This window comes from Mus musculus, chromosome 11 (assembly GCF_000001635.26).
Source record: "Mus musculus strain C57BL/6J chromosome 11, GRCm38.p6 C57BL/6J".
Taxonomy (NCBI): Eukaryota; Metazoa; Chordata; class Mammalia; order Rodentia; family Muridae; genus Mus; species Mus musculus.
This window is the reverse complement of record NC_000077.6, coordinates 97,661,967-97,685,462: the sequence shown is the minus strand read 5'-3', so window position 1 is coordinate 97,685,462 and position 23,496 is coordinate 97,661,967. Positions and strand designations below refer to the sequence as shown.

The 23,496-nt window shown below is 55.4% G+C and overlaps 1 protein-coding gene and 1 non-coding gene across 5 annotated transcripts; both read right to left on the bottom strand.

The window, feature by feature from the left end:
* Window position 1: 1 nt before the first annotated feature.
* Mllt6 (myeloid/lymphoid or mixed-lineage leukemia; translocated to, 6) lies at window positions 2–22,341 on the bottom strand. Of its 4 annotated transcripts, none has more exons than XM_006533332.3 (20): window positions 21,783–22,341; window positions 20,429–20,508; window positions 19,923–19,977; window positions 19,624–19,733; window positions 18,570–18,673; window positions 18,295–18,388; window positions 15,827–16,039; window positions 15,112–15,210; window positions 12,781–13,006; window positions 11,392–12,003; window positions 10,844–11,025; window positions 10,581–10,689; window positions 9,258–9,324; window positions 8,951–9,093; window positions 8,404–8,601; window positions 8,227–8,315; window positions 6,800–7,149; window positions 6,408–6,498; window positions 4,637–4,993; window positions 2–3,917 (listed from the first exon to the last, which is right to left on the bottom strand). In XM_006533332.3, the coding sequence occupies exons 1-20, from the start codon at window positions 21,889–21,891 to the stop codon at window positions 3,876–3,878; spliced, it is 3,330 nt and encodes a 1,109-aa protein (XP_006533395.1). In that variant the 5' UTR covers window positions 21,892–22,341; the 3' UTR covers window positions 2–3,875. The 4 variants fall into 4 exon arrangements, with proteins under 4 accessions (XP_006533395.1, XP_006533396.1, XP_006533398.1 ...); XM_006533333.2 differs by having other exon boundaries at window positions 15,827–16,036; window positions 21,783–21,949; NM_139311.2 differs by having other exon boundaries at window positions 5–3,917; window positions 12,871–13,006; window positions 21,783–22,051.
* Window positions 8,333–8,403, bottom strand: Mir6927 (microRNA 6927). Its single transcript, NR_105892.1, has one exon. It is a non-coding gene; the product is annotated as a microRNA 6927 (primary transcript).
* Window positions 22,342–23,496: the final 1,155 nt, after the last annotated feature.

The following is a 23,496-nucleotide window of genomic DNA, read 5'->3' as shown; positions in this document are numbered from 1 at the left end:
CTTTGGATTTTCTTTTTTTAGTAAAACATTCTTTTATTAAAAGAACAAGTGCTGTTTACGAACTGCCCTTCGTACAAATAACATCCGTTATACAAAGATACAAGACCCAGGCTATGCACAATTCCAGGCTTGGAGGTCGCAGGGGAACACCGTCTCTTGGGCTGAGGATATAAAGGTTTCAGAAAGAATGAAAAATGAGCCCCTGGGTTTGCAATCTGTGGCTTCCCTTCCTTGCTCCCTTAGGAAGGGTCTGCTACATGGAAACAGGCTGGGATGGAAGGAAGGGAGCCACAGTCCTTCGGGTCTTCAGTCCCAAGTGGGGCTGGAGAAAGTGAACACAGGAGAAAGAGGACGGTCCTCAGTCCCCAACGCTTCAGTAGGTCAAGACAAGGTGGTCTGCTGGGAACTAGACACACCTGTAATCCAGGAGGAAGCGGCTGGAGGGAACAGAGGGACTCCCTGACCCCACCTCCCTCCGTCCTAGCGGGCACCTCTCCCTGGCCCCACCTCCCTCTGTCCTAGTGGGCACCTCTCCCCAGGCACCAGCAGTCTGTTACTCCCTTTGGCCCTCTGCACTCTTGGGATGACTGAGACTAGCAGGGCGGGCCTGTGTCTCTGAAAACAGGTCAGCATTTCCAGGGTGGGAAGAGGAAATGGAACTGGTAGCCTCTTTGGGCTCTCATTTGTCTAGGCCCTTCCTAGGAGTCTAGGGTGGGAACTCCCTGGGTCTTCACACAAGGAAGGGAAGGGATCACCAGCAGTAGACCCAGGAGCTTGAGAGGGACACCCACAAGCTGGGGGATGAGGGAGAGGGGGATGGGACATACAATTTATTTCTTCTCTTAAAGGCAACCCTTAAAGTGTCATTGTCTGTGGAGGATTCGTCAGCTCAGAGCTAAGACAGTCAGTGCTACATAGATACCTTCCCGCCACGGGCACAACCCTACTACACTCACACCACCACACTCACCACACACACAGGGACAGCCAGCCAACCAGCTGCAGCTAAAAGGCTTGACAGTCAGGCAGTTATGACCAGAAGGCCAGGTACAAAGGCTTGTCACTGCTGTTGCTGAGGTCACGTCACTCCTAGGTTTAGAGCAGTAGCCTGTAAAGCCAGCTCCAATGACCCCCTGATCAGCATCCATCAGCCATGACCCAGCCACCCCTGCCCTGGTGGGCACAGGCTCAGCATCTGTCACCCGCTCACCTCTTCTCACTTAGGGTGGTGACATTAAGATCCACTCATGCATTCTGAGACTCCACTTCCGCTCTGCAAACCACATCCTCCCCCTCCCAGATAGAGATGGCCCCAAATCTGCATCCTTTCTCTCCTTCTACCAAGCTCTTTATCAAAAAAAATGGACCAAAGCCAGACATAGTGGCACACACCTTTAATCCCAGCACTCAGGAGGCTGAGGCCAGCCTGGTCTACATAGCAAGTTCCAGGACGACCAAAGCTACATTAAGAGTAGACCTTGTGCCGGGCGTGGTAGCGCACGCCTTTAACCCCAGCACTTGGGACCTTGTCTTTAAAAAAAAAAAAGGTGAGGTCATCAGAGCCATTTTGCAGAACCCTGGTCCCTCCCAAGGACCCTAATTCTCCCTGTGCTGCGGCACCAGGCCACACCTCTCCTCATGTCTCAGGATATGGAATAGCACCACCAGCTCGCCTCTAATCCCAGCACTCTGGAGGCAGAGGCAGGCAGATCTGAGTCTGAGGCCAGCCTGGTCTACACAGCCAGTTCTAAGTCAGCCAGGGCTACACAGAGAAAACCCTGTCTCGAAAAACGCCTCCCCACCCCACCCCACCCCCAAAAAAGAGGAGCCAACACCAAACCATCCAGCCCAGAGGCCTCTGCAAGCCTGACCTGACTCTGTTAGGGCATCCTGCCTGGCCCAGAACAGGGAAAGGAGCCCAGGGAACTGCTGAGAACAGAGTTCCAGAGCCCCGAGCACCCCTGCGCCACAATGCAGGGTACTTGGCTCTGCGTGGGGCAAGGGTGTGGGCCTGGATAAAAAGGTCGTAGACGAATCTGAAGAATCACTGGCTCGTAGACAAGGAGGTCTACAAGAGCGGAAGAGATGAAGATGTCTTTCTAGTAATAGCAGTTAGAAAAGTATTTCTGAGGTCATCTCAACTGTCCCCCAAAGTCCTTCCAAGTGTCAAAGGGTTGCCTCTGAAGGGTCCCGGCCCATCCTATCTTATCCTATCTTATTCCTGTCTTATCAACAGGAATAGTATTTCCCAGATCATGGGGGGTGGGAGTGAGGGACAACAGTTGAGCAGCACAGGCAAAAATATATCTGTACTACGTTTCTGTCCTTGCCAAAAATATACACCTTTTCTTTATTAAAAAAAAAAAAAAACCAAAACAAACAAGCAAAAAAAAAAAAAAACAACAACAACAAAAAAAACCCCCAACAACAAAACTCAAACGTAAACACACCAAAATGCACACATGCAGAGACCCACAGACATGAGCAAGGGAAACTGGAACTGACCCTCAGTCCCAGCCAGTGCAACCAAAAGGGACACAAGGCCTCCTTGGCGGTGCTCCGTGTCCCACTCAACGTTTTTCATTACCGCCCTGGGCAGAAAGTCTCTGCCACTTATTACTACACCCTGGAAAATAGCTGGTGGGGTAAGGGGTGGTTGTTAGCTTAAGTGGCTCTACTAGCTGGTGAAAGGATTCAAGAGGCAGGCTAGCTACTTCGGAGAGGGAGACTTTTGCTAAAAAGAAGTGGCACTTTACCCCTCCCCTACTCTCTTGTGCCAGGACTGATCAAACTAACAGTGGGGGAGGAGGCCCTGAGGGGCCCTGAGGTGGGGTAGAGGGGAGGGAAGGTAGGGTATTACCCTGATTCAGAGCCCCCAGCCCCTAGGAATTCTCCAATACTGGAGGTACTGGTCTGTTGTTTGTTTTATGTTTTTTATAAGTTAACCATTCATGCCCTGGAAAAGGAGCAGAGTTGGTGAGGGGGTAGAGGATGCAAGAGCTAGGAGCTCCTGCCCTGGTACTGGCCACTGCCCCGGTACTGGCCACTGCCCCAGTACTGGCCACTGCTCCTGTCCTTGCCCTTGGCTGCCCCAGGTCCAGAGGAAGAAATGACAGATAGACAGACAGGTTAAACAGACTAACCATCTCTCTCTTTTTCTCTCACTCACACACACACTCACACACTCACAATCTGTGGAGTCAGGCAGCCCCCTCTCCCCACCCTCGGCACTCCTCAAGCCAATAGTGCAAAAAGGGGCAGGGCACCCAGGTCAGCACGGGACGTCCCCAGCCAGCCCCATCATGGGGCCCCAAGAAGTGCTGTCCTGCCCTTCCTCAGCCCCCCACATCTGTAGGCTTTTCCAAGCTCAGCTTGTGACCCTCAGTGGGAAGGGATGATAAGAAACAGTCAAAGGGATGGATCCCTTCTGCTGGGAAGAAACGGAAGGTCAGGTGGGCCCAGCCCTTTCTCCGTAAGAAATTTCCACACAGGGATAGGCCTGGGGGTCCACCCTTCTTCCACCTTCCCCATTCAAGTGCTGATTGGTTTATGTGGTAGGTCCAACCAACCCTCCATCTCTCATGCTGAGACCTACTTTGCTCTTTGGGGGCCCCTAGGCATCTGCGGAGGATGGGGTCTCCTAGGCAGGCTAGGAGCCTGTCCTCCCGACCCTCTGAAGCAGCCAGTGCAGTGAGGGGTGGGCCAGGTGAAGGGCTCCCTCCAGTCTCTCTCCTCCATGTGCACCTGGAACGCCAGGCATGCACTCCCTGGGGATCAGCACAGGCCCTGGGCCTGGCTTTCCAGAGTCTGGGCCCAGTTGCCCACTCCAGACAAGGACCCTCAAGCCATGTAGGGGTAGGTAGGGGCAGATGGAGTTAGCCTTTTTCCTGGCTGGTTGAGGCTCCTTTGTCAGCGGTCTGGAAAGACAGGAAGAAAGGCTTTAGTGTTGTAGTCATCTTGCCCTAATATCCAGTTAGGAAAAGCTCTCAGAGTGGAAAAGGCTGATGAAGAAGCTGAGTGGTCAAGCCTGCGGAGTGAGCTGTCTAGCCTGTGCCAAAAGCTGGATTCTTGGGCCCAGGCGGGCCCTTCAAGGAAGGCCTTTTCTTCTGTCAGTCCATGCAGAGGGTCCCCTCTCTCTAACTGTTGTACACAGAAGTGTCCTTTCTAATTACTCCTCTAACAGAAGGCTGTTTTCTTTTTTAAAAAGAATTTAAAACAAGATATTATATATATATATATATATATATATATATATATTTCTTTAGTGTGTGTGTGCACGTGTGGATGGCAGAGGACAGTTTTCTGATCAGTTCTCTCTCCACTACACGGGTCCCTGGATGAAACTCGGGTCATCGGCCTTGGTAGCAAACACCTTTCTCCTTCTTTAACACACTGGGCTGTCACCAGCTGGAAAGCTGGTTTCTAAGTGGTCCTTTTTTTACTGGAACCTGCTCAGTGGCCTTCCTCTCCTCTAGGGGGACACCAACAGGAGCTGAGGTCCTGCTGTCTGCAGCAGGCCACCATGCTGACCTAGGGATATAGCTAGCCTCCCACTAGAGACATAGCTGCTGCTGCTATAGCCATCCTCCTCTGCCTGTCCCATAGGAATATAGGAAGGCCCGGGTCCCTTACTCACCCCTCCTTTGGGGCCATTCCCACTGGCGTCTGCCCCAGGCAGGCTGAGAAAAGGGTTGGTCTGAGCAGTGAGGACTGGAGGTCCGCCTGCCGCCGCCACCGCTGCGGCTGCAGCCGCTGCAGCCATTAGACTTGTATTGCTGCCCAGTGAAGGGGCCACCAGGGCTCCAGCAGGCAGCAGGGGTGGGGCTGATGCTGTGGGCAGCAGGCCAGGGGTGCCCGCGGACAGCAGTGGGGTGGAGCTTCCAGCCAGTAGACTGGCCATGGGCAGCTGAGAGCCCCCAGCCATCTGTAGCCGCTGCAGCTCCCGTTTCTGCTGCATCTGCTGGATCATCTGGTAGACCACAGTCTGGTGCTCCTGCAAGGAGGACAGCCTGGTTATTGGCAGTGGGCTCCCGTTGTCTCTTCTCAGGGGTGCCTGCCTTGCTAGACCAGGGCCCCTCACACTTAAATCATAAAGGCCACAACAGGGAGACAATCTAGGTTCTGTCTCTACCTTCCTACTCTGGACAAGAAAATGCAGACATGTGAGGTAAACACCTGTGAACTGAGTAGCTGGGCAAGCCCAGACCGTGACCATTTCTGGCCTTGCCCACTGTGTCAGGCCCTCCATTCTTAAGACAATCACAACGTGCTCCAAATGGAAAAGCGCTACACAGGGAGGGACAGCAATCTCCAAGTGCTCCCCCGCCCTCCCCTCTTTCCTTCCAAAACCTGGCTTGAAAGATTTTAGAAAATAGGTTATGGGTTGGGTGTGGTGGCACTCAAGAGGCCAAGGCAGAGACAGGAGGCTCTCTTGTGAGTTCAAGACCAATCAGGGCTAGTGAGAGACTGCCTCAAAAAAAAAAAAAAAACAAAAACAAAAACAAACAAAAAAACTGGTTTGTGGCTCACTGTCTGCTCTTCCAAGAGGACCTGGGTTCGAGTCCTAGCAGCTACCAAGGTAGCTTTCAACAGTCTGTAAGTCCAATCTGGTCTACAGAGTGAGTTCCAGGACAGCTGGGGGGTACACAGGGAAACCCTGTCTCGAAAAACCAAACCAAACCAAAAAAAAAAAAAAAAAAAAAAACCATCACAAAGCTAATAATAAACCAATGAAGTAGGCATTAGTGTTAGGGGCTGCACGTGCAGGGCAGGAAATCTGTTTCCCCTTCCATGGGTCCAGGGGAGAGTCAGTTCGTCAGCTCATCAGCAGGGCCTTGACCCGTGGAGCATCTTATCAGCCTCCTTACTGTTTGGGGTTTTCTGTTTTGTTTTTCTTGGCTGTTACAGGAGTCTTACTCTGTAGTCTTGGGTAGACTGAAATTCATTACGTAGCCCAGGCTGGCCTTGAACTGATAGCCATCCTCCAGCCTCAGCTGCCAAGATACTTGGATTACAGCACACAACACACAGCACTTGTGTGCCTTGTAGGGGACACAGACAAGCACCTAAGGCACGCTGGGCCACCTAGCCATTCCCTCATTTTAACAGGTGACACCACTTCTCTCGGAAGAAGAGCAACACATGACAGACAGACCAAGGTGTTGCCTGAGAGAACCTCCCTGCTCAGACACCTTCTCTTGGAGACTCAGGCAGGGACTACAAAGCTCAGTTACTGCACCTGCCACCTCTCAACTCTCACTGGGATGTGACCCAGGGCCCCAGGGCTTCCTAACTGCCCGTAGGCCCCACAGGGCCAATCCCACCAGCTTGGAACCCTCCCTGGGAGGCTTCGTTCTTAGAGGTAAGCAATTTGGGTAGAGCTGGAGTGAGGGGTGGGGGTCACTCACTGGGGTCAGCTGTGGAGAGGCCAGGAGCTGCTGCAGTTGCTGCAGCTGCTGCTCTTGCTGCTGAAGGAGGTGTCTCTGCTGCTCTGTCAGGCTGAGGCAGGGATAACACAGATGAGGAGGTGCAAGAGACCCATACCCCACAACACCCAGGAGCTCCCAGATCCCCTCAGGCCCAGGCAGATGGACAGCCTGTCTAGAAGACCTCCAGTAGGGACATGGATAAGATCTTGTTCCCTGTATCTGGGGAGTCCCTTAAGTCGACAGACTGCCAGATCTATAAATCCTATAGGGCCGGGGAATTATTTTTCCCTTTGGGGGAATAAGGGGCTTTGGGGGGCATCCCTCCCATATCCAGCCTCCCACCCCCTCCCTAGGGCTGAACTTTCCCTCACCTGTTGAGACAACCTGGCAGTTGAAGCGTGGGGGCCCCGCCAGCCTGGCTCAAGCCCGCGGGGTTGGGAGCAGCAGCCCCATTCAACCCTCCCAGAAGCCCATTGAGGGGCAGGCTCCCGCTGCCTGCCAGCCCACCCAACAGCCCCTCAGCCATGGGCATGGCTCCCAGCCCCGTTGCTCCAGGCGCCCGGCCCAGCCCGTTCTGTGGCTGGGGTGGGAGTGGGGCAGGAGCCCCAGGCAGGGCCAAGGGCAGAGTAGCCGGGCTCTGCTGGAGCAGGGGCAGCGGTGGGGGCGTGCTGTGGAAGGAGAGCGAAGAGCTGCTGCGGCTCGGGCAGCCTGAGTGTGGGTCCTGGGGAGGGAGGGGGAAGGGATGGGTCAGAGGGCGGAGGGCCAGTGTGACCCTTCCGGCCCTCAGCCCAGAATCCACCAGCATTCTCCCATAGCAAAGCCCCCCCAAGCCTGCAGACCCCCTGGAGAAACAGCAAAGCCCAGGGGTGAAGGCTAGATCCGCACAGTGCTCAGATGACGTTCACCGAGCACTCCAGGAGGCTCAGCACCCTCCGTTCCTGTGCTTCTCAGGCTTAACTACAAACAATGGCAAGATCGGCTGCTTTTCAAGGGAACATGTCCCGGGTTAGGACTTGACCTGCACTACCCTCTTATTTCCACTTGATGGCCAGAGCCCTTGACTTTAATGGTTAAGGAGTTCTGCAGCCAAGAGCAAAGGAGCTCTCACTAAAGCGAGGCTCAGGTTCAAATCCTATGCCCAACACTCAATGGCTTGGGTAGCCCTGGGTTCAGCATCTCTGCCTCCGTTTATCTCTGCCTCATAGTCTATGGGTGACAGTGATGTGCATCCCACAGTCAGTGTGGAGAGTGAAGAAACCCAGGCTGGTGTCCCAGGCTTGCAGCTAGCGTTACTGTTATGATTACGACCGCCCTAAGTCTCAGTAAGTGGCAGAGAAAAAACAAGCATTGCCCGATTCCCAACAATAACCACAACATAACAATAGCAAGTGCCGTTCCAGCCGCCACCAATTACACAGGGATTAGTTTGTATGAGGCACTGTAATAAACCCTTCACAACGCTTCCCCGAATTCCTTCCCGCCTGGCGGCCTGCCCTCGCGGGCCTTTAGCTCTCGACTGAGCTGGTCTTTCTGTTCCTCCTTTGCAATCCCTTGCTGCTTTCCTGGGCTCAGCCTATCTTCACGAGGACTGAGTCTGTCCTTCACTGCCGGCTTAGTGAGCACCCTGTGTTAAGAAGGTTCTCACTCATATTACTTATTTACAATAATGAATAAGATAACCATCATTCAGTCAATTTCTTCTTCGCTGGCCAGCCTCCAGCAGCTGCTGGTTAGTCACTAGACCAAAGGACCCCCTCCAGGTCCCTTCCCTGTCCTGTCCCCTCCTCACAGCGCCTACCTCGGAAGAGGTGGACAGGGAATTGTCCAGGCCGAGGCTGTTCTTCCCGGGAGGGCTCTTGCTGACGCTCAGGGAGTCACTGCTGCCAGCTGACCGAGAAGAGACGGGAGCTGCAGGGGAGCCAGCTCAGGCCACGGGCAGGGATTCTTCCCCCTAGCCTGGGCTGGATCCCCTCACCTTGAGGAAGCAGTCCATAGGGCCCTGGGATGGGGCCGTTAGTGGCCGGCAGGGCAGCAGGCAGGGCGGGGAAGGGAACGGAGAGCTGCACGTTGAGGACTTGGAGCCGCTCCTTCTTCGCTGTCAGGCTAAGGATCTGCTCCTGCAGCCGCTGGTTTTCCTTCTGCAGCGCATGCAGGGCCTTCAGCATCTCCACAACTTCAGAGAGAGGAGGAGTCTGGATTTAGTGCATAATGCATCAGAGAAGCAGGGCCAGGATGAGGGACGGGGTCTGGCGAGAAGAGGTGACCGAGATATCCTTAGAGGCTGCTCCAGATAGTGGTAATGGGGGGGGGGGGGTCTGACCATCTTAAGAGGACCCTGATGCTCCACAGGGATGGGGGGAGTGGGTGTAGCTGGGGTTTGGTTAAGATCTACACCAGGAGGCCTTGAGAAACAGAAAGTGCCCAGAGCACCACTTAGGCAAGGCCAGTGAAGAGGCTTGAGGCCCTGGGGAGGGGGGAGGGGCAGCGGATCAGGCCTCCCCTCCCTGTGCACCCCTGCTCACTGTTGACACCAGCCTCTCCGTCACCCTGCTTCTCCAGCAGCTGCTCCATGTTGGTTGTCCCGGGGGCTGTGGAGTCTAACTGGCCACCCGCACAGGGCGCCGACGTCTGGTCGAAGAGCGCAGGGAGGCTGCTGATGGGAGACCTGGGTCCAGAGGAGAACAAAGCACCTAGCACCTAGCTCCAGAGGCTCGCTCACCTAGCACCCCGATTCCAGCCCCCCCCAGGACCATTTCAGCCACAGCCACCAGGATGTCACAATCCAGTCCCCACCCATTCCTCCCTCCTCCAAGGTTCACCCTCCCTCACATGGAAGAGAGACTCTCCTGGGGGGAGGTCCCGTGACACCGGAAGCTGCAGTCTTCTAGGTCTGGCTCTTGGAAGGAGAAGGCAAGGATCAGGGGGGGAAGGAGACTCGAGACCCGCAACCCCAGAAGTGGGTGCTCTCCCAGGACCTCAGCTCACACCTCCTTCTTCAGTCTCCTCCAACCCTAGCCTAGTAGTTCATGTTGGCAAGGAGCTGGGCACAGCACCCCACCTCAGGAAAGCTCTCTTCCCCTTGCCACTGGGTTCCTGCTGCCTGCTTGCAGATCTTTCAGTTACAGAATCTGAGGTCAAGATAAACCTGGGTAAACTGAACGTGGCTGCTGGCTGGGAGACCTTGTGTTGGTAACCTGCCTCCCACCAGTGATTAAATGAGGATTAAAATGAGGCCACAAAGGGAGTGTTTGGCTGGAGGGCTCGGCAAGCACAAAGCAAGCCCTTAATCATTTTATTATCATAATTAGCTTTGACTTTTTTTTTAAAGACTTATTTATGTATGTGAGTACACAGTAGCTGTACAGATGGTTGTGAGCCATCATGTGGTTGTTGGAAATTGAATTTAGGACCTCTGCTCGCTCTGGTTGGCCCCGCTTGCTCCAGAAGAGAGCGTCAGATCTCATTATGGATGGTTGTAAGCCACCATGTGGTTGCTGGGATTTGAACTCAGGACCTTCAGAAGAGTAGTCGGTGCTCTTACCTGCTGAACCATCTCGCCAGCCCCTAGCTTTGACTTTTTATATTCATAAGCTCAGATGAGAAAACTGTTGGCAACAGAGCCCTGGTTCTGGGCTACAGAAAACACTGATCTTACCCAACTGGGTCCTGAAACTGAAGTCTGATTTGCTTTCTTTGAAAAAGCTTACCTAATCTGGCAGCCTGAAGCTAAGCCCTACGCGCAGACGACAGTCCTGCTGTCTGTTGGGCTGAGTAGACTCTGGGGAGATGGTAGGGGAGATTGCCTACCACCCCTTAACCCCTGAATACCTGGAGAGCAGAAAGCCCAGCTGCCAAAACCTGTGACCCCCAACTACAACTAGGTGTGCTGTAGCAAGAGGTGTGTGTTGGGGGTGGGGTTACATTGGACTGGGACCTGATTGGCTGAACTGGCTTTGTCATTTCATTCTCTATCATTACTGCTTTGAGGTCTCTCTGTGCAATGGAGTGGCACCCCACGCCTGCCCCTGCACAGGTTTTCCCGTAAAGTGCCTCATGGTTTATAGTATGTGAGGTAAATTCAGAGGGAGGGGACTCTCATGCTTTCTACAGGAGCATCCTTCAGAAGGGGACCAGGAGCAGGGACTAGCATACCTGTGTGGCTGCTCTCCGCTTGGGTGAGGAGGGGGTTAACAGTGCCCATGGGGGTTCCAAAGATGTGGGATGAAGGGAGGCTGAAGGTTGAGCCAGCCAGAGAAAACACCTGTTGGGAGGATCAAACAGAGCCTCGTGCACAGCTGAATACAGTTGTACTGTGTGGTGGGGAACAAGGAAGAGCAGGAGGACACAGGCCACGGACCACAGAGGGCTTCTGTCCCCATCCTGCCCAGGAAGAGGAGCCAGGAGCAGGGTCTCACCTGAGTGGTGGAGATGGAAGCAGAAGAGGATGCAAGGGTGCTGGTGAAGGGGGACCGGCTGAGGCGCGGCAAGGCTGAGGTTCCTGTGGGCCCCAGCAGGCTGGAAGAGAGTGGGGTGCTGCAGACAGCCCGCAGCATCCCTCCACCATGAGAGATGGGATCCTTATTACTGGTATAGATGCCTAAAGGTACAAAGAGACAGAGAAAAACCCAAGGTCACCTTCTACCCCAGAATCCTCCAGTCAGCGGTAAAAGCAACCCCTCTTCAGAGAACACAGCATGCCCGGGGTTCTACATATTCTACTACTCTGCCCCAGTCTGGGAAATGCTTAGGTTTTCTTATTCCTCTATCAGAACCCTGTGAGTTCTGCTGGTGTCCACCCCAAACTCTTCATGCAGGAGACATTTAAAGGAACATCTTAGAGATAATGGCCACCTCCGTTCTGCCTGTTGGGAGTTTCCACATGCATGTATTTCTTCTTTATGCCCCTACCCGCTGACACGACTGGCTGTACATGGAGCCATTCTTTAGCGACAGGGACACTAACCTGCCCCCAGCAGAGATGACTCTAAGCTCAAGCTGGGCAAGCTTCCTGAAGGCCCAAAGGTACGGGAGGCCAGACCCCCCAGGCCAGCGCTGACCAGGGAGCCCCCAGAGAAGGGTGAGGCCGCAGTGGCAGTGAAGCCAGCGAGCTGAGCCGCAGGGAGGGAGGCAGTCGGGCCTGAAGCACCCTCCTTGCCTCTGCTCCCTTTGGGTCGGCCTGGCCCGTGTCGGCTCCTTTTGCTGGCTTTGTGTTTCTTCTCCTTCAGGGTGGTCTCAGGGGCCTCCTCAGCAGGTCCAAGGGTGGCACTCAGTGCGGGCATCCGTTTGTGGGTGCCTGCTGAGGCCCCGGCCCCGGTAATATGGGGAGACTTATAGTCTCCAGGTGAAGGGGCTCGGGCCCGGCTGGAGCTGGAGGCGGTGGTGGTGAAGCGCATGATGGGCCCAAAGCCAGAGAAGACAACTTTCTGTTCAAAGAGGTCAGCCTTTGGGGGCTCAGGGGCCGTGGGCGAGGGAGGGGCCGGCGGGGTGGGGTCCGCAGGCTTGGGATATTTGTCTTCCTCCGGCTGTTCCAGCTTGGGGAACGCTGCAAAGTCAGGAGAGCTCTGCAGAGACGAGCCTGCAGCAAAGGAGGGGCTTTACTGCTGGACCACCTCCCTCCTTCCCCCAGCGCAGACCCTAGTTAGGAACCGCAGACCCTAGTTAGGAACCGTAGCTGGTGTCCCAGACAGCTCCACCTGCCTTTGTCCTAGGATGACAGTCCCTGCTGGGAACTCCCACCCTTGAGCAAACTGAGCAAATTCCTGCTTCTTGAGCACTGACTGGGACAGGTTCTCCGGCGTTAGTAGAGGCTGGCCTCAAATTCAGCCAATTCTGCAGCTCCCAAATGTTGGGATTACGGGCCGCTGGGCCTGGAACTAATTTTGGTGTTTTCAGATGGCCCTTTTGACACAAAGGTAGGGGACACTATTGTGGGGTTAGAGAATGGGCCTTGTAAGGAAAGGGGCTCTGGTTTGGGGGGGGGGGGCTGGGCAACAGTGTAAACAGTGCAACAGTGTAAAACAGCACTGGCTGCCCTTCCACAGGGCTTCCGATCAATTCCTAGAACTCACGTTCCGGCCCACAGCCATCAGTAACGGGTTCCAACACAACCACCTATAACAGGGTCTGATTCCCTCTTCTGCTGTGCAGACAAAGCACCCATATGATATATAAATAAATCTAAAAGAGGGTGGAGAATCCAGCTGGGGGAGGGGTTCCCTGCCTTGTCACCCCCACAGCACTTATAAAAAAAACAAAGGAGAGATGTCGGGAAACCACCAGGCACAGACCCTTGCCACACGGCACGGGTCAAGGGGCTCCCGCTCTCTGCCTCCTCTAGGACACCCGTACTCACCTGCAGGCTGAAAAGGGCCCCCAGAGGAGGAAGAGGAGGAAGAGGAAGAGGAGGAGGAAGAGGAGGAAGCGGAGGTGAAACTGCTCACACCTTTCCCAGTGCCCAGTTTCTTGTCCTTATGACTCAGGCTATGGCTGGAAGACTTTCTCCCCTTTGAGTCCCTGCTACTCTCAGAGGTCTCCTGAGTGCTGGCCTCATGGTGGGAGGAAGAAGTCGCTGAGGAGACCTAAGACAGAGACAAGAGAGGTTTATGTCAGCTGCACAGACCGGCTCAGCCTGACTCGGGAGGGTGCACAACCTGAACTGGGAGTCCGTCCTGCAGGACTCAGAGCTGTGGGAAGGAAGCTCTAGAACACAGACACGGGGAGGCAGCTACGGAAGTCTAGGGAATGCCCTAAACCCATGTTTGTCCCATGACCCAACAGAGAGACCAGTCCACAATCTGCACGGGCCTCTTTGTCCGAGGCATCCGTAGTCAATGACTCCGGCCTGAAGGCTGCTGCTGGCCTTGGACGCTTCGGTGGTTACATTCACAAGCCACCTGGCTACAGCCCACCTCTGACCACTGCAAGCTCCTGCTGGATACCTGGCCCTACATGTGAACCCTCCATCGGGCAGCCTGACTTTGGTCAGCCAACATACAGCTAGGAAGTCCCCACACCAGGGAGCCTCCCCTACACACCTAAGCCTATACACCCTACACTTAAGTGAGTGACCCATTATGTCTTACTCGCAGGCCACTGAGAGCCTTGCCTGCCTGTCAGCAGTCGCCACACAGCCCCGTGTCTGAGGTGCAATACCAGGGTAGCAGGGTGTGGGTGGGCAAGGGGGTAGGAGCCCAGCTATGAGCCCAGCAGCCTCTGGACCTAGCTCAGCTGTATCATCCTTAGGAAACTATTATACGGTCCTGGGAGTCAGGCTGGGGTTCAATACACAAGGAGTCCGGCAGTGGTAGGTCTGCTACTAGACCTAGCAAGGACAGTTCTGTATGCTGGGTAAAAACACAGCCTTCCAAGTCAGACTACACTAGTTCAGAACTTCACCATCTAGTATTACGTTGTGCTTTTAGACAAATTACACAGCTTCTCTGAGCCTCCGCTTCACTTAAGTGGAAGTGATAAGACATCTACCACTGGGAGATTTTTGAGGAATAAATTAAGGCCTCTACATGTGTCCCTTCCCTTGGTTCTGAAGACAGTCTGGCCTCTATGTATTCGGGCCTCAAGTAACAGGGAAGGAGATTTTCTTTTGGGTGGATACCAGGTATTCAAATTGTGCTCAAGAACAAATGAGGGGGAAGTCTGAGCCACCCCATTACAGCTGCCCCTCCTTGGGTGGAGCCCTTGTCTCTGTCGTCCTTTGTTCTTTTCAGCAGCTGGAGTTCTGAAGGGAGCCAGATGTGGATCAGAAAGCCAGGGATGAGAGGGGCTGGGGGAAGGGGCTGTTTAGCATTGGGCTGGGTGTGGGGGATAGGCAAAGCTTGCCATCCAGGGGTTACCCCAGTAGGAGGGGACATTCTGAGTCTTTCTACCTGTCTGTAGGCTCCTGGAAAGGTAGGGCCAGCTTCCCAGGTGAGCTCAGGGAAGCAAAGCAGGAGGGAAGAGTTACTGGGGCAGTTGCCACAGCAACATCACCCTGGAAACCTGATACCTGAAACTCCTGCTAGGATGCCCAGTGCCCTGCCAACCACGTGAGGGAGTGGAGGTGACTGTCAGTAATGGTACAGGAGGGAGTGCTTTCTCCAGCCCCTGGGGGACTCTCACTAATCTGTTCAGGCTGGGATTATCACTCACTGGTCAGGGTAGGGCCTGCCTGTTGCTCATTCAGATGCTACCCACTACTAGAGCCCAGCCTGCTGAGAACAGTGGTGTGAGTAGGAGGGATTCCAGGGTGTAGCCAGAAGCCTGGTCACACCTCCACTCCCACTGGCTTGAAACAGAATCTAGATTTTTCTCCTGGTGTTTCTCTGGGTTTGGTAGAAATTCACCAATCCTACAGGGCTGGGCTCTCAGAAGCCTGAGGACCACACACTTGCTCTTAGAAGTCACGATCCCAGAGATGAGCCCCTGCCTGGACAAAGGTGCCCATACGGCAGCTAGCAAGCAGAAAGGCACCCCATCTCACCCCCGTCACCCTCAAGAAGTGTTGAGGTTTGCTGGGCAGAGCAGACCCTCTGTGAGCTCAGCCGGGTGGTGGCAGCAGAGGTAACATCAACCATGGGCTGAGAGAGGACACCTATTAACAGGCCACTGTTCACCTTAACCCTTCACACCTCAGGCTTCCTCACCCCCAGACCAGCACACCCTGCATCCTGAGTATAAGGAGTGGTACCTTATCAGCAGTGGGAACCGCAGGCGGGGCGAGGACGCTGGGGGGGGACTCAGGCCGCTTCTTGTGCTTCTGTTTAAGGCGTTCTTTGTCCTTTCGACTCTGGGGGAGCGAAATGTGACCAGATACTGATACAGGGGTTATCTGAAGGAGGTCAACCATGACATGTGGGTGTGGAGAACTGAACCCCTCTTAGAAATGGGGCTCAGCAAGTGCTCTCAATCTACAGAGGGATGTAAAACTCCAGCTGGACAGGAGTGGCTCAGACAAGATCCTCTGAGAGCCAAGAGCCCATCCCCCACTCTCCCTCCTGCTAAAAATAGCCTGTCCCATTATCGTGCCAGTGACAGAGCGAGAGAGACACACACACACACACACACACACACACACACACACACACACACACACACGCTCGAGAGAGCAGGCACTCACAGGAGTATCCCTCCTGGAATGCACGCTGAACCAAAGTGGGCACTCTGTGGGATGGGCACAGGCCGACAGACTGGAGATGTAAACATGTAGGGACACAAACTGGAGGTGGAGGACACTGTAGTGTCATGAGGAGAACTGGAGAATACACAGACAGAGAAGCCAGGTCCCAAGCTCTGTGCCTCAAGCTGTGCTTCCTAGGCCACCTCTCCAACCTCAGTGGCCTCAGAAGGCTGAGGCGCCTGGTGGCGGTCTCTGGAAAGAAGCCCATGAGAGAGCGGGTCTTCACCTTCTTCTGGCCCTTCTCATGGTGGGTAGGGTGCTTCTCCGGCTGGGTGGATGGCGAGGCTGACCGGCTTCTCCTGCCGCTAAGGAAGCTGTTGCCGCTGCCTCCCCCGGTGCCACCTCCACCACCGCTGGCACTACTGCTGCCACCTCCTCCCCCGCCGCTGCTGCCTCCTCCTGCTCCTCCTCCTCCCCCGCTGGAGTGCCGGGATGTCTTCTGGGGGAAGAGATTGAGAGGAATTGCCAACCCGTTCTTTCAGGAGCCTAGGGAGGGTTCCTGAAGGTCGCAGGATCCTAGAAGCAACTCCTGTGCTGCTGCAGGTCCCCTGTGTCTGCCATGACACTCCGCTCAGCCTAGCTATCCTAAAGCTTCCCAGCTATCTTAACCAACGCAGCACGGATGCAGCCACAGAGGCTCAGAAGAGGCATGGACCAGCCGCAGCCCCCAACAAGGTGCAGTGGGGCTGGGGATGGGGCAGGACCTGGGCTTCTCCTTCTGCTCCACCCCCACAGAGCTCCCCTAGCAGACTGGACCACAGCCCATTTCCATCTCCTTCCCTGAGAAGCAGGGTCTGGGAAGGACACACAGGGAGCCCCTGCTCCCCAGGAGCCCCATTCCATCCTCCTCCCTCATTTTCCTCTGTGCAGCTGTATAGCAGAAGCCCTGCTGCCCTGGACTGGGGGCTGCTGGCAATGAACACCAACCTAAACTACACTGCGTCCCTGGAACTGCTCTCATCCCAGGCTCACAGCTGCGCCCTAAGGTCACCAACCTCCTCCAATTGCCACAGCCTGTGATTAACTTCAGGCCTCCTCAGGCTCCACTCCTACCTCATCAAATTCTACACCTTCTCTTCCATGTCTCTTTCACATCTGGACACCCACAGAGACAGCCTCTGCCTGCACCCACCATCTGCCCTTGCCACTTGCCTGGGGACTCCCACCCAATCTGACATCTCCATTTGGTGTCACCTGCAAGTGCAACTGGACAACTGCCCTAGTCCTAAGCTGCTCCAAGACTCTAAAGCTTGACAACCAGGTAATGTGTGAGCAACCCAGGTCACTGTGGGAAAGGAACTATTATCATTGCAGCAGGCAACAGGAACAAACCAAGATGCTCCGGAGTGCGCCTCTCCCTACCCCGTGATCGCTACAGCCTGAATCTTAGCTCAAATTCACCTTGCCACCTCTGGCCACTCTCACGCTGCTCAGCCAGGTCCACCTATGGTGACTCCAGCATCAGCCTGTCACCCGCCCCCATCCTCCCAGCTGTCTCTCTCCCCAGCTCCATGGTTGCTTGCCAGGGTAATCTGCCTGTAACACAAATCTGATCTTGTTACTCTATGGCTTAGGCGCTCTCCAAGCTGTGGCCTGGGGCACAGAGTCCTGCCTGCACCCTGCCTCTGTAGATCATCACATTATGAGGAATCTCCAAGTCTGCTCAGCCATGAGACCCTTGGACTGAATGAAGCTCTCACCCCCGTCTGGAACTCATTCCACACCTGGTCCTCAACAGCCTCCCCTGCTGCCACCAACGGAGGCTCCTTTCCACCTTCCTGAGGGGCTTTCTGATCAAACTGTTTGCCCCAAATCCCACTCACCAACTATAAAACAAGCTATCTAACCTCGGGGAACCTTAATTTACCTATCTGTGAAATGGGGCACATGCAGCATACTTGGGGCTGAGGGAGAACCACACAAGTCATCAATGTGGCAAAAAGAAACTGTCCCAGGGGGCTGGAGAGATGGCTCAGTGGTTAAGAGCACTGACTGCTCTTCCGAAGGTCCTGAGTTCAATTCCCAGCAACCACATGGTGGCTCACAACCATCTGTAATGGGATCTGATGCCCTCTTCTGGTGTGTCTGAAGACAGCCATAGTGTACTCATATACATAAAAATCAATCAATCAATAAATCTTTAAAAAGAAAGACAGAAAAAGAAAAAAAAAGAAAAGAAACTGTCCCAGGAGCTGGGCAGTGGTGGCACACGCCTTTAATCCCAGCACTTGGGAGGCAGAGGCAGGCGGATTTCTGAGTTCGAGGCCAGCCTGGTCTACAGAGTGAGCTCCAGGACAGCCAGGGCTACACAGAGAAACCCTGTCTCACAAAAAAAAGGAGGAGGAGGAAGAGGAAGAAGAGAAGGAAGAGGAAGAGGAGGAAGAGGAGGAGGAGGAGGAAGAGGAAGAGGAAGAGGAGGAGGAGAAGCTGTCCCAGTGCTGTTACCTGCTTACTCTTCTAGAACGCCATTGCTTACAGATTCCTAGATTGACAGACATGGGGAGGGCTATCTTCTAGCCTGGACTGCTTGGTCTAGTTCTAATTTGCTGCACCCCTCAGGCTGCAACTCATTTCCTGTCACAGACAGAGTTCCTGGAAGGCAGGGACTGAGGGATGGGATCTTTCTAAGCTCTCCCAGCCCCAGGCACAGGCAAGGCCCAAGCCCCCACCCCTCTACCGGCAGGCGGGACTCACCATCTTGCTGAAGTGGTATTTGCAGTAGCCGCAGTACTTGACGTTGTCCACCTCCAGGACTTCTTCCTCACACAGCAGGCCAGCCATCTGGGCACTGAGGAGAAGTGGGTCAGAAGGGTGCAGCCACAAACAAACCACAGCAGCCCCCCACCTCCTTCCTCCTGGACCCAAGACCTAAGCATGGCGTGGCTGCCGTCTCGCACGAGACAGGAGGTAGGATGCTCCCACTCGGTGGCCACCTTGAACCTCCCAGCAGCCGGGCTCTGAGATCTCACCAGGTGACATGGAAAGCTTGTCGGCATCCGTGGCGGTTACAGGTCATGCAGGCTCCCGAGGCAGCTTTGCTCTCCCGGCCCTGTTCCTCACAGATGTAACAGGTCTGTGGGGCACAGCACAATTGACCCCTCCTCCAGGGAACCCTACCTCTCCTGCTGAGGGATCCTTTGGCCTGTCCTCAATGCCACCCTGACCCCCACCATCCAGATCAGTACTGTCCAGTAGAATTTTCTACAGGGACGGAAAGGTTCTCTAACCTATACAATCTAAGCCAGTAAACGCAATGTCACAGGACCACCAAGCACTTGAAATGCAGCTTGATGAGGCTGAGAAAATGAGGTCTAAGTATTCAATTTAAAGGTTTATCTCTTCTTATCTTAGATGTGTACTTGGCCATACGTATGTATACACGTACATATATACGTATATCACAGTGGATATCTGGTGCCCTTAATGGCCAGAAGAGGGCACCAGACTGATTCCCTGGAATTGGATGTAAACATGGTTTTGAGCTGTCATGAGGGCGCCAGGAACCAAACCTGGATTCTCTGCTAGAGCAGCAAGTGCTCTTAACCACCAAGCCATCTCTGCAGCCCGAGTATTCAATTTAATTTCCACATTCACAGGCAGTCAGCCACTGCGTTAGACAGTGCAATCCTTGGTAAAGTTTGAGAGGCCCCGATGTACCTACTGTCCCACTTGCTGGACTACATACAGACACACTGTGTCTTTTTCATAGAACCTGGGACTGGCCAGCCTTCCACAAAGTCGGTTCTTTCTCATGCCCCAGATCCCAACCTAAATGTCTCCTTCCATGACCACCAGATACCCAAGCAAGCCTCACAGGGTATCCTCTATCTCAAAGCCTGTTTACACTTCTGTCTTGATTAACGGCAAGCACTAGGTACCTGCTGTACTGTGCCTGTCATGTGTTATAAACTTAATAAAATGTGACCTATGAGCAACCCTCTGGCTGTGCTACCGAGGGAGCTCGGAGCGCAACGGTGGCACCCAGGATTGCTACCAGGAAAGGGAGGAGTGAGGGCCGCTAACCTTGTTGAAGCGATCATGAGGCACGTACTGCAGAACGATGGGCTCCATCGTGAGCACGTTGGCGAACTGCACCTCCGGGATGTAGAGGGCGCACACCACATGGGCCCAGCCTGGGGCAGTGTGGGGACTGGCCTCAGCAGGACGGCAACACAAGACCCCACGCCTCCCAACACCAAGCTGTAGACTGTCCCCTGCGTCTACAACCTTCCTGTACCAACAGGAGCAGGGAAAGCCAGCCTCCACCCCACACCTGCTGGGGGGCCTGGCTGACCTCAGCAGGCGTTCAGGGTTCCCCTCACCTCCATTGTCAGTCCTCTTCAATGCCCCATCTTTGTGCGGGCACAGCTCACACCTCTGCCAATGCAAGGAGCACAGGGATTGGGGGGATCTGCTGAGCTGGGCCCTCCCTGAACTCATCCAAAAGGCCCGAAGATAACATAAGATCTGGGTGGGGGCTGAGGCTGTAGAGCAAAGAGGCTCCTAACTGCTGAAGGCTGAATAAGGAGAACCTGCTGGTCACTACAGCGGCCCCTCAACTTCCATAGCCTTGAAAACCTTTCATAGTAAAAAGTTACAAAGCAGCACATAGACACCCCCCCCAAAAAAATCAAAGCCCCCAAGCCGGAGGTGAGGCGGGGCAGAGCTGAGTGCAGAGCTGAGGGAGAGATGGGGCTGGTGATAGGCAGCAGCAAACAGGAAATCCTGAGTGACAGAGCTTAGTCCTGCCCCAGCCTCAGGGTACCCTATTAACCTGCAGGAGATGCTCAGGTGTAGGGGAGAGGAAAGGGAGAGGGGCTGGACTCACCACCCTGGCTGCACGCTCCTGAGATTCACATTTCCTGCAGAACCAGGGTCCTGTTGGCACCTGGACGATGCCATAGCAAGCTAAGGGTGGGGGAAGGAGACTCACTGAGCAAAGCCATCAGCCAATGGTTCCCCCCCCCACAGAGTAACTGGGGGCAGGCAGGGAAGAGACCCAGCCTACTAAAGCCAGCCCAGTAGGTGGGGCTGCTCCCCAGACCCGGGATCACTCAATGGAACAGGACTACAAGAAATGTCCAACCGCATAGAGCCAGCCTTCAATCACACAACCAAGCATTTCAAACAGGGGCAAAAAGTCTGACAGAGTCCTTGACCTTAAACTTCCAAAGATCCTCCATTCTCATCCCACCCCTCTCCCTTTTTTCTGGACCTGAATTCCTCCCCCTCCCCCCCCCCCCCCCCCGCCGCCTCTGCCCTGACCAGTCCCCTAGGCACCAGAACAAGAAATAGTCATGATTGTAACACGTTTTGTTGTTATGAGGGGAGGGGGGGTGCTTCTTAAAGGGCCAGTAAGGGATAAGCCAAGGAAGTCGGGGGTTCAAGGACCTCATCTTCTGCCTCTGTCACACGTACAGGTCAAAAGTGAAAACAGAGGGCAGGTGCGGGGCAGGTACCCAGAGGAGAGTGGCGGGAAAGGCCCGCAGCCACAGCATTAAGGGTTGTCTTGGGAAGGGGGGTGGTGGTGGTTGCCTGTGCCAGACAGGCGGAGATGCCAGCCTGCGCCCTCGGCAAGATTCCTTAAGGAGTTAACTCCCGAACCATGTGCGGCGGCAGGGGGAAACTCCAAACCTCTCTCTCCTCCATTCCGGCCCCCTGTAAAACCGCTCTCCCAGCCTCAGCTCTTCCCCGGAGGGTTTCAGGATCCCTTCTCCCGTGGGACCCTTCTCCTCCCTTCCCAATTCCGCTCCTCCCAGTATCCGGAAGCGAAGGGGGATGACCCCCCCTTGACCTCTTCCTCCCGGAGCGGGAACCAAAATAAACCGGGCGGGAGGGGGGGTTACCTCGCAGGTAAACATTCCCGGGACAGCCCTGACACCGGCGGTGCGGGGCTCAGGGAGTTCACTCCTTGCGCCCTGGACTCTCCCCAAAACTCCTTCAACTTGGGGTGGGGGGCGCGGGACTGAACAATAGGCAAGAAAACAATGCCTGACCCGGTCCTGGAGGACCAGGCTGGGGATGGGGGGGAGCCCACGCCGCCTTTCGCTTCAGGTGGGTGGGGGAGGGGCAGGCGCCCCAGGAGGGCTCCGGAGGGCGCGGCCGAGGGCACCCCGTGCGCGCGCCGCCCCGGGGTCCCGCAGCTCCCCCCCCCCCGCCGGCCGTCTCCCCCCTCCCCTTACCTTGGTGGACGGCCACGCTGCACGCGTGCCCATCGCAGTAGACCAGCGGGTTTTCGGCCCAGCCCCTCTCGTCCGAACATACGCAGCAGCCTCCTACCATCTCCTTCATACTCCCATGAGCTCCCTCCGGGGCTGGGGCTGGGGGCCGGCCGGCGGGGGTCGGGGGTCAGGGGGGGAGGGAGGGAGCGGGGGCCGCGCGCCTCCTCGCCCCCTCCTCCGCCGCCGCCGCCGCCGCTTCTTTTCTTTGCCTCCTCCTTCCTCCTCCTCGGCGTCCTCCTCCTCCTCCTCGCTCGCTCTGTCTGGCCGCCCCCCCCGCCGTGCTCTCGCCCTCATGCCCCGACGGGCCCCCCCCCCCCAACAATGAGACTCGCGCGCCGCGCTCCCCTTCCGCGCCGCTCGCCGGCTACCAGAGCCGCCCGGCCGCGGTGCAAGCAGGGCCCGGCGGGGGAGGCGCCGAGTGGCACATCGCGGGCGCCCGCCCGCCCCGCGCCGCCCGCTCACGCGCCGCCCCCCCGGCCCCCCTGCCCGGCCGCGGCAGCCATGGCCGCGCGCCTCCGCTCGCTCGCTCGCTCCCGGCCCGCCCGCCGCCGGGTAAAGTCTTAGGTTCAGGGAACAAAGCCTGGCTTGGTAGGGAGCTTTTCGCTCGTGCGCTCAGTGCAGCTTTCCCCGTCTTTTCTTTTTCCCTTTATGACTCTAGGTGGGTAGTTCCCGAGTCCTCCCCTCCGTGTCACACTTTGGGTCTCCGGTCTCCCATCCCCCTTCTCTGGGTGTTCTTCAACCCTAGGGAAATCTAGGGAAGATGAAAAAAACCAGGGCTCTTAAAAAGAACTGGAGCGATGTTAAACCATTTACCCGTGCTTGTTCTTGGAATGGGAATGGTGTCTCTGGATGGCAGCTCATGGGTGCTGTCCCTGGAGGTCACTCTGGAGGGTAGACAATGCCACGTGTAAACTTTTACTTACTTTACAAATCTTTTTTGTTAGTTTGAGACAGGATCACCAGTAGCTCCGGTTAGCCTCGAACTCACCACTTAGTGAAGGATGACCTTGAACTCCCAATTCTGCCTCTGCCACCAAAGTGCTAGAGTAAAGGCGTGCACCACCACGCCCCGCACAAAAATTTGTTGAATGCTAGAGTCGGCTGCGCGCCAGAGTAGAGGTATTCCTGCCCTCCAGGAACTTCCCTTTGAAGTCTTCAATGTCAAGGTCTCTAGGCACCTTAGGGGTACAATGAGGTACCCCACCTTAATTCAAGATCTCTGTTCTAAGTCGTAACTCCACCCCTAGCCTCAGGGCGTGCCTTGCGTTTTAAAGTGAGTAAAGCTGCCTCGGAAGTGCTTGCCAACAGAATCACGCCTTGACTTCTGGGCAGGTATAGAATCACAGTAGCGTACAAAAACGCACCACGAAGGATTAAAGTCCCCGAAATTGGGTCTAGGGTTTGATGGAAAGCGACCCAAGACTTCCCCCAGACTGGTATAAGCCCAAAGACGAGATCTGATTCCCCTTTTTTCTTTGCAAGGGGAAAGACGGCGCCCCCACAGGGACCAAAGGTCAAATACCCCCTCAGCGGGAGGTTGGGTGGCAGAGGGGAGAAGGCAGCCCTGGGGGCTTCATCCACACTTCAAAGACCTCTAGGCCGGGAACGCTTCCTGGGGGGGAGGGGCAGAGGGCTCGGAGAGGAGATGGCGGGCTGGGGGATTGAGGGTGGAGGG

Bases quoted from the DNA above. Each gene is read 5' to 3' on its own strand.
- Mllt6 (XM_006533332.3), bottom strand. From the start codon at position 21,891: ATGAAGGAGATGGTAGGAGGCTGCTGCGTATGTTCGGACGAGAGGGGC. The intron at 9,325-10,580 runs GTATGCTAGTCC...TCTCCTTCCAAG, and splicing joins AGCGGAGAGCAGCCACACAG to AGCCAGACCTAGAAGACTGC. The intron at 6,499-6,799 runs GTGAGGGAAAGT...TCCCTGCCTCAG, and splicing joins CTGCCAGGTTGTCTCAACAG to CCTGACAGAGCAGCAGAGAC.